This window comes from Juglans regia, chromosome 4 (genome assembly GCF_001411555.2).
Source record: "Juglans regia cultivar Chandler chromosome 4, Walnut 2.0, whole genome shotgun sequence".
NCBI lineage: Eukaryota > Viridiplantae > Streptophyta > Magnoliopsida > Fagales > Juglandaceae > Juglans > Juglans regia.
In genome coordinates this window covers 2,715,939-2,725,917 of record NC_049904.1, presented here as the reverse complement: position 1 = coordinate 2,725,917, position 9,979 = coordinate 2,715,939, and the positions used below count along the sequence as shown (strand labels likewise).

General features: G+C 38.4%; 2 protein-coding genes and 1 non-coding gene across 3 annotated transcripts; all 3 read right to left on the bottom strand.

Annotated features, from left to right (window-relative positions):
• Nucleotides 1–273: 273 nt before the first annotated feature.
• On the bottom strand, nucleotides 274–1,110 carry LOC109012049. The gene is made up of 2 exons (XM_018993484.2): nucleotides 710–1,110; nucleotides 274–519 (listed from the first exon to the last, which is right to left on the bottom strand). Exons 1-2 carry the CDS (start codon nucleotides 1,047–1,049, stop codon nucleotides 503–505), a joined length of 357 nt encoding a protein of 118 aa, XP_018849029.1. The 5' UTR covers nucleotides 1,050–1,110; the 3' UTR covers nucleotides 274–502.
• A 1,097-nt stretch (nucleotides 1,111–2,207) lies between these two features.
• On the bottom strand, nucleotides 2,208–2,279 carry TRNAD-GUC. Its single transcript has one exon. It is a non-coding gene; the product is annotated as a tRNA-Asp (tRNA).
• Nucleotides 2,280–4,794: 2,515 nt separating this feature from the next.
• Nucleotides 4,795–8,331, bottom strand: LOC109012040 (rop guanine nucleotide exchange factor 7-like). Its single transcript, XM_018993474.2, has 7 exons — nucleotides 7,578–8,331; nucleotides 7,366–7,482; nucleotides 7,077–7,231; nucleotides 6,466–6,540; nucleotides 6,092–6,382; nucleotides 5,656–6,012; nucleotides 4,795–5,553 (listed from the first exon to the last, which is right to left on the bottom strand). Exons 1-7 carry the CDS (start codon nucleotides 8,179–8,181, stop codon nucleotides 5,095–5,097), a joined length of 2,058 nt encoding a protein of 685 aa, XP_018849019.2. The 5' UTR covers nucleotides 8,182–8,331; the 3' UTR covers nucleotides 4,795–5,094.
• Between the last annotated feature and the right edge of the window lie 1,648 nt (nucleotides 8,332–9,979).

Sequence of the window (9,979 nt, the reverse complement as noted above, 5' to 3'; positions counted from 1 at the left end):
AAAAAAACAAAAATCAGGTCGGAATACCCGTTCCTTTGGAAACTTTTTCGGGTTGGGTAATCGGCCAACCACATAACAAGCCAATCGGAATACCTCTTTATCGGGTCGGGTCGGATAAACAGTCCTATTACAGAGGATAACAGTGCATGCAGTGCAGTGTTGGTTATGTGATTGCGCTTGAATCCTTTAGCTGTGAAGCTTGTGAGCTGACGGTTGCTTTTAAGACACTTTTGTCCTAAAGAGAACTCTAGACAGAATAAACCAAGACAACGATTTGAAACTCAAAAGTTCACACTCATTGATTATGAAAGTATTATTTAATACGAGGCATACAATATTACAAGGTGCTAGCTTTTTATTGCCTAAATTTACAATGCCAAAGCTTCGGCCATTGCTACACCAATAGCTACCAGACTTTTTAAGTAGCTTATATATATATATATATATATATATATATATATATGTATGCCTCTGTCCATAGCCTTCAGCACCTTATGTTCCATCAAGGCAACGTGTACGCTGCAATGTTGACAACAATGATTCTAGTAAGTGATGAGAAAAACATAAAACAAAAAGGATAAAAAATCTTATAAAATGAAAAACATTATTTTCTGTAGGATTACAAAACAATGAACAAGTGTGTCGGTAAATGACAAGATCAAGTACAGAAGGCCGTAGCGTTTGCCTAATAAGAATGAGGTTTACTTACGTCCGCACTTGTATCCGACTGGACGGTTTGCAATGTTGCAGCGCTTGGGGATGGTGATAGCAACCTCAGCCTTGATTCCTGAGCTTTTGGCAGTGTTAGAAAGCAAGACGGCACATAGACAACTTGGGTTTTGGCCTATTCTCTTCACCTGGAGGCAGCAATTGTCAGAAACAGCTGCTGCCTCATCCTGTGCCGCCTCTGCACAAGGAGCAAGCTTGAAAGCCTCATTGTCTGGAGTAGATTTCCCACATGCGCTTGCCCCATCAACCGAGTCTGGCCCAGCCGTGCTGACAATGACAAGCAATCCCAAAAGGCAGATGAACTTCATTGGAGCCTCCATTCCCGTATATCAGAATGCAGAAACTTCTTTGAATCTTTGCTATCTTACAATGCAGAAACCTTTACCCTCTAGACAGTTTTTATACTGAAACTCTGCTAAAAAAGTGCTTCTTCCTATCACCCACTTCGGTATAATGGATGTTGCACTAAAACAAAAATATTGTACCACTTGTTGAGGAATAATTTGACATTGTCAACAAGGTTTTAGGCATGTTTATAAGGAATGAACAATTATCTCTTATAGAATCGATTTTATTTGATGAGTTAGACCATGAATTTCTTCATTTCTCTAAATAAAACTGGTCTGTGCAACATCTACTTCCTTTTAGTCCAATCAAGGTTGGTGTCTCCACCATGAATGCCATCCCGTCTCTCAAATTCTCAATCCTTCCAGATGCAACCATTAGTGATAGTGGATTACGTGTAAAGGCTCAAAATCCAGCCACCTCAGCCTTCTGTAAAACTCCACTACCGCCATCGAACATATTGGCCCCTTTCCGCACATTATTTCTGGAATCTTGTGACCAGCCTCTAGACACCTACCACAGTCGACGACCTCATAACACCTGAAAACCCAGCTTTGATATTTAAAAATAACTCATCCCAACAAGTCTTAAAGCAGACTAAACCCAAAAATATGACTTTTTTTTCTCATTCTGAGCTACAGGAATCATATGTTTTAAAGTGTAACTGCAACAAACCGACCCACAATTACCAAATTCTGCAAAACTAATTACAATGAAACTAATTATAGCGTTGGGGGACAACCGTTCCAAGACTCCAAAAACTTGGTATTGTTTTTAATCTTAATGCCATCTTTTTAAAGTTCACTAACTTCACGGATCACCTTTTAACAATGGCAGACTGAATAGGTGAACTAACACGTACGTGTTCCATTGATCTGGTGATATTTACAAGAAATTGTTAGGGAAATCTCATCACCTGGTTGCTTAGACAGAAAATTATCACAATCCCCAAGTTTTTTAGAGTAATCTTGCAAGTTGCTTGTCATAAAAAAGATCTTTAAAGAGCTCTAGGCAGCACTCGTATCCATGGCTACCGACAAGGGCAGGAAACAGTCCGAGTGCGGCCAACAAAACAAAACAAAAAGACATCTGCTTTAAAAGCCAAAAACAACAAATTTTGACAAAAAGCAAATCGCCGTTGCCGGGGATCGAACCCGGGTCACCCGCGTGACAGGCGGGAATACTTACCACTATACTACAACGACTTCGCTGGAAGCTAAGACAAAATTGCTTAAGATAACGTTTGACAAAAAAATAAGGGGAAACCTCAGTTGCCTATCATACATACGGAAAACGCAACTCTGGCTCCCGACAATTAAATTACTTTTTAATAAGTTGTGTGGAAAAATAAAATTTGCCTTGTCGGTGGGGATTCTCAATGGCAGTTCTCACGTACTCTTTTTAAAAAATTAAAGATTATTATTAAAAAATTAATTTTAAATTTCAGATTTACTTATTATTTTCAAAAAGAATACACAGAAACCACACATTTCGAGACTACAAATATCATTTCCCATTAACTATATTTATGGCCATATTCTACGTGTTTATGCTTGTGAACAGGTGCTTCCAAATGTCCACAACCAGTTGAGAACAATCTTTTCGTTAAACACTTTGATAATCATAATGTATTTAATCAATAGTTTTTTTTTTCCAGATATTTTGAATTTTCTCAAATGAAATTGATTCACTCAAATATGATTGTCAAGGGAGGTGCTAAGCGCTTCAATAGCGCGCTAATCCTTTATCCTTAGGCATGAATCATTCCCATAGAAACAAGATGAATAAAATTCGAAGAAAACAAAATTATCTTCACAAAAATTTTTAACCGAGATTAAATTTTTTGAAAGAGATGGAACATGACAGAGTTGAGAGAGAAGAAGATTGCCAAAAGATGCAGGGACGCTGGAGCTGCCAATGTGGTGAATGGGCAAAGAAGTTCCATCACCTACACGAACTTGCTTGTCTCCCCAGTTATTGTCGACCAAGGAAGCAGTGTCATTAGTAGAGGATGGTGCAGAGGTGAAATTGGCTAATAAGGAGGGAGGAGGGGGAGATTGATAACTGTGATCAAACCTATAGTAACATTGGATGGCAGTGTGACTTTGTCTATGACAAACTTGACATGAGGGATGATTTGGAAAAAAGTGAGAAAGAGTAAACTGACCACCATTATGGCCAAGACCACGACCTCTGTGACCCCCTCTATCTCGAGATGATCCTCTTCCTCTGTTACTGAAATTTGTGGAGTTTGTGGTAGTGGAGTTAGCCGAAAATTCAGGGGAGGCAGTGAGGGTTTTCTGTTGGTGAGAGATTCTGGATTCATGAATAAGGAGATGGCTATAGACTTGGGAAGGGGTGAGGGGATCAACTCGATTAGTAATGGAGGTGACAACCGAATCAAAATCGGTGCCCAAACCAGCCAACACATACGTAATGAAATCATATGAGGTTAGAACTTTACCACTAGCAGCAAGAGTGTCAAGAATGAGTTTTGCTTTCTGATAATAGTCAACAACAGAATCCGAATATTTTTTAAGTGTGGTGAGTTGATACTGAAGTTGCATAGTACGGGATTGAGATTGAGACGCAAAGAGTTCCTCCAGACAGATCCAAATTTCACGTGAAGTGGATGCATCAATAACATGAGCTATCACATTTTCGGAGAGGGAGGAGATGAGAATGGTCATGATGGCTTGATCTTTCCGTTTTCAGGCCAAATAAGCGGGATTTGGTTTTGTGAGACATTCATCGAGCGAGTTAGGCGCAACGCTAATCCCATCAATGTATCCATAGACATTTTGGCTATTGAGGCAAGGCATAAGTTGTGCTTTCCACAACAGATAATTGTCATGGTTTAACTTGACAGTAATAAAGTGGGAGGGATAAGGCAGGGAAAATTTTTGTGATTATGCCATGACTAGTTAGGACGCGAGTCCTTACACGGCTCTTGATACCATAATGAAAAATAGATAACACGAAGAAAGTGTGAGTCTAAAATGGAAGATTTTCCCTTACATTGTATGCTTTACACAGAGTCTATTTATACACAAGTGATAAGGAATATTCTTTCAGAGTCTATTTATACACAAGTGATAAGGAATATTCTTTCTAACATAATGATACACGTATACAACTTATTCTAGATCATTCTATGGCTTGTGAGGTATTTGTTTATTTGATGCAGATGCTGAGCTGGCCTCTTCCATTGAGGTGAGTTTGTTATTGCTAATACACAGCCACACAATGCTACATCCCCTAAGCACTTCAATAGTGTGCCAAACATGTAAGGCCATTTCCTAAACATCTATTCCTGGATTTATCATTATAAACTTATGTTGACTGATGTCGTGATATATGAATTTGAATTCATTTATTTAATCCAGAGAAGCATATACTAAAGAAATTTATGGGTTTAACTCATCTTATAAAACCAGTTTTACAAGAGAGGATTGGCCATTCCTTATAAACATGCCAAAGACCTTGTCTACAGGCAATGTGAGATTATTCCTAAACATCCTCCCTCACGTGCATGCCAATATTTTTTTTCTGATCCTTGTCACAGGATAAGTAGTGTGGGCCCACATTCGTCTTTTGGCAGGCTCTGATATCATGAAGAAATTCATGGGCTTAACTCACCTCATTAAAACCGGTTCTACAAGAGAGAATTGCACATTCCTTATAAACATGTACAAGACCTTGTCCACAGACAATGTGAAATTATTCCTCAACATATACTTCAGTAATATCTCTGTTTACATGCACAGTTCGAGTTTGGTCAATAAGAAACAAACTCGGAACTGAAGAATTCAAAATGCCTATGAGAAACATGAAGCATACAACTCATCACTATTATAGATATCTCATTACAAGAACACTCAATCTCATATATACCTTCTTCCCTTTGAAAAGTAAATAGAAAAGAGCTGACTTACAATTCAAAAGTGGAGTTGAAAAGGCCCCCAAACTCAAGGTCCATTCTTCCACGATTGAGTCCTTTGCTGGTGGGCTTGCAACTTTTTAACAGCCAGCAGATTCAATTCCAGTTTGAGATGCTGCCGCTTCTCGTAATGTGTTGGGTCTAGTATCTGATCTATCAATAGGAATTTCAAAATTCTCTAGATTGGCATCAATACTTAGATAATCTGTTAGAACCTTTTTCACTCCGATCCCACGATGTGGAATCTTGCTGCTAGTGATGAGTGGCGATCTTTCTCCCTTTCCAGGGCTAAATCGTTGTGATGGTGAAAAGCATGGTGTGGTGAAAGCTGTTTTATATGGACTGCTTGAGACAGGCACTGGAAATGATATCGGAATGCTCTTGTGAGCAATCACACCAGCTTTGGAGAGTGATGAGAATTGATCTGATTGCTTAGCGAAGTCATCCACGTATAGAAGATCGTCAATACGTGCTACAATATTGAAGGCCAGGCTCTCCAACACTCTCGAGTAGCTCTCGAGAATTGATTTCCCAACATCCTGGATGAAAGAATAAGTTTGATCAAATAACTGTTAGAATCGAAATCAAAAGGCATTCGTAGTAAAACACATGCTCATAATGGCGAAGACAAATATACTAACCTTGTTGTATTGGATTTTACTCATATCTAAGGTTGTCTGTGGGAGACCCGGTAATCGCTGCTTCAAGCAAAGTAGTAAGGTTTCTGCTCTTTCTGCTAGCAATTCCCTTTTTTCTGCATCAACCATCAGCTCCTTAACCATTTCCCATGATGACTTTGAGTTGGATCGGGTTGCATTATTGGCAGGTTTTGAGGTTGTCCTTTTGTGGAACACAAACATTGAGGCCTCCACTCGATTAGCAACTTCAATAGCTTGATGTTCTGAAGATAAGTCGAGGCAATCAAGTAGACATTCAGGAGAAAATTGATCTGATGAAATATATCGATAAATGAGGTCTCCCAAGCTAGCTCTTCCATTCTGAAACCAAGTTAGATCAACAATCAACAACCATGTTTCTCTATATATTCCAACACTAGAAATACTGAGACTTTTATACCTTCGGAAGAGCTTCCAAATATGATTCAGGGACTTCCATATCAGCTAAAGCAATATTGTTGATAGCCATGGCAGCTTTTAAGATTTGGTTTGTGCAGTCACGCTTGTGCTGCAACTGCTTTCTTGAATTTTCGTGGAGGCCGCCAAGAGGCACTTGGGGCAAAGGCAACCACCACTTCTCCTCTTGGCGTGGAAGTGCTCTTCGAAATGAGGATGACCCATCCACCTCTGGGGCCAGAATACCCTGGTCAACATACCAGAACTCTGTATCGACAAAGCTATCTAATATTTCCTGCAAAAGGCCGGAGTTGAACTCATAACGACCTCTTAAAACTGGATGTATTTTACAGAGTCACATGTCCTCAAGGTACTTACAAGAAGCATGTTATCCAATTTACGTAGGGCCGGAAGATTAACATAAAGATCTGGGCGGGGTCTGCAAGTCATGACCTGCATTACAAGGTGAAAACAAGTCAAACCACCCTACTTCGGTTAGCATTACATGGGTACCAATCAAGTTTTAAAAGGTCATAAAAAGGAACACTATTAGAGTTCATTCAAGCATCCCAAAGAAGCTTAATGCACCATTGTATTTATGACCTAAGCATCCTTAATTTTTGGACCCAAACACTTCATAATTGGGAGAAAGATAGATGCAATACTTGAATCCCACATCATTAAATTTTGTGTGGACAGTGTGGGATCCAGCATTTAACAGGTTAAGTTTACATGTTATGTCTGTATGTCTTCTAATTGTAGAAAATGTTTGGGTTATAAAATTGAAGGGAATTTTGAGTCTCCCATAAAGTGGTAACCAATTTGCAAATTCGTCCAGCATTAATGCGTAGAAGAAATGATCCTACATTGCAATGTGATGGTAGGTTCAAAAATATCATATAAGTTGCATTTGGTTTCTTGATCGAACTCAATTCAGTTCGGTTCAAATTTAGACATCTTCTAACATCCATAATGAAATTATATTTTACCTCGAGTTTGCTGCCATCTGGAAATGTCTGCCAAGTAGGTATCAACTCGACCATGTAATCGCTAACACAAAGAAGCCAATCCATCTCCCTTCGCCACATCCTTTTTTTCTCAGAGGGTAGAGGTTCCAATCTCCATAGTTGCCCAAATAGAGTGGCTACAAAATCAAACGGGAATTGAGCAATAACCATAAGGATATACAATTCAGTAGTCTTGCCATAAAAATGCATTGCGAACAACTGTAGCAAAGATGCCAAGAAGAACTATAAGCAATTGGGAATAATTGCATACCACAAAGATTAGTAATGGCATTTGAAATAGCCAATGACGTGCAAACCCCATTTCCACAACCTGACATGTCTTCTCCAAGCAACAATTTTGAAAATCTTTCCTTCATCATTTCAATCTCTATAATCCCAAAATCAAAATCTGTTACTTTAACTATATAATACCAATTCAACATTTTTGATTGGGTAATGAATGTGTCAGAGAGAGAGAGAAACCTGATATTTCTGAACCTTGTTTTTCGAATACTCTATCGCCCGACTGGGGTTTCCCCTCAGCTTCATTACCATTGGTACTAGTGAAAAAAGATACTTCAGCTTTCTGAATAGGCCAACCCAATGAAGTTGGAGAAGATGACTCGGAGCTGCTATGACTCTGTTTCTCATGGCCTGTCGTCTCAGACGAGAAAATATCAGAGCTCGAACTGCTCTCACGGAGCTCTTCTTCAACCAAATACGCTAATGCATGATCCTGACTAACGTTTTCCTTGCACTGTTCATTTCCTTCTTCAATGCCTTCATTATTTTCAGTCAAAACCTCCATTACAGCTTTCCCTTCTTCAACAAGACCGGACGAAGCACAAAAAACAGAGTTGTTTACCACCATACCATTATACCGAAGCCCTCTCAAGCAAAACCCTTTTGAGAAACAAACTCTGCGATACAAATTCCGGAGAGACTTTGATACCCAAAACCTTATAACGCAAAACGGGTTCCGGTTATCAAAGCTTCTGAACCTCCCCAATGGCAGACAAAGCTTGAGGTGCTGATTTTGCTGCTGAGTTCCTTGTCTTTCTTGTTGGTGGTTGAAAGCTGTATCCATAAGGTTTCAACCATGTCGGAAGGTGAAGGGATACATGGTAAAATACGGAGAGATTGGTGATATTCTACCTTTGGAGGAGGTTTGTATTTGTAGTGTATACTTATATGTGAAGGGTGAAAGCAGTCATGATTACTGAAGCTTGCTCAAGCACATGATGTGAAAGTGACATGAAGAGCCTCTTCTCTCTTCCAACTACATTTAAGAAGCCTCCAAACCCCACCATTTTACCTCTGATTTTAAAGTAGACAAGAAAGTACCACTCTGTCTCCCTCCCACACAGCTTTGCTTTGGTTTGCTTAAACAAGGCTTTTAACATGATAGGTTTGTTAAATTATTCCAAGGTCTGTTTGAAAAACATAATAAACTAAGGTCATGGGAGTCGTGTAAGCGACGAATCTGTCAATGATGGCCACCATTTCATGATGGTCGTAACCTCTTCAAAGGCTCTTGATTTAAGCGGTGAATGACTAGATTATCCTTCCTTGCCTAGGCATTACCAAACCACCCATGATGTCCATTTCATTAGATGCTTAGGTTAATTAAGTCTTTTTACTATGCTCCCGCTCCACTTTGTCTGTCATTTTATGCATTTTGCAAGTCATCTTTAGATTCTTTACAGGATGTGAAAACCAACCAGGGCAACAGGCCAGGACAGTGCATTATTTACAATCTTTACCTGTCCATGGTTAAGAAAACATGAATAGGAGACTCTGTGTGAAGGACGAGAGCGCATCTTTGTTTCAAAACAGAGCGTGACTGATTTTCTTGTGCATATTTTTTTTTTCAAGATTAAATTGGTTAATTATATTTAGAGCAGTGCTATCTATAAGTTTCACACCCTGCACACTCACTTAAAAACATGTCATTTTACTTTTTTATCCTATTTTACTTACAAATATGTCTGGAATCATTTTCATTATGTGGGTAAAAAAGTAAAATGACATATTTTTTAAATAGTTATGCAGGGTGTGAGGCTTATGTTTATAAGTTTTTTAGGAGTGCTACAGTCACAAAGTGATTATACTAAAATAATATCACAAACTGACGTGACTTTATATGATCCGTCGGATCTACTTTACAATAAAAGTAATTTTATAATCTAACAAACCATATCAAACCACATCAGATTATAAAATTATTTTTATGTAATCACTTTGTGATTAGAGTATTTCTTAAAAAGAAAAACAAAATTACAAGGGAATGAATATTGGTACTGAGCAACCACACGAGTTTGATAGTCCTAATAAAGTAAGGATAACCTAAGACATGACCAAGGGGAGATAGTTGTACATATTCGTCTTGTCTTTCAGCGATGAAGCAAGGGAGTCAAAATAATCCTCGGCCCGTGTTCTTTTATTTTCTTAGTAATCATGTCTCGTGGGACATCATCTTAGGGTTTCAATTTGCAACTTCGAGACGCAAAGTTAGCAGGTTCCTCGATCCATAAGAGTCTTGTCTTTCAGAGATGGCTTCTCCTATATATATATATATATATATATATATATATATATATATATATATATGTTTTTCGTATTATTTACTACTGATAACACCATGACTCGAGTAAAGAATTTAAATGTATGTTCTTTACTCAACTTTCGTTGGTTACGCGCCATGGCCCATATATAGTTTAATTTAAGGATGCTTCTCCGGCACAAAAGAAAACATCTCTTTAAGTAGTAATGATCAGTAAAACAATTCGGGTTTACTTCAAAGGAAGATGATCTTTTCCATGCACACACATGAACAACTTAGAAAACAATTAATAATGATAAGAAAAATCATATTCGTTTACGAG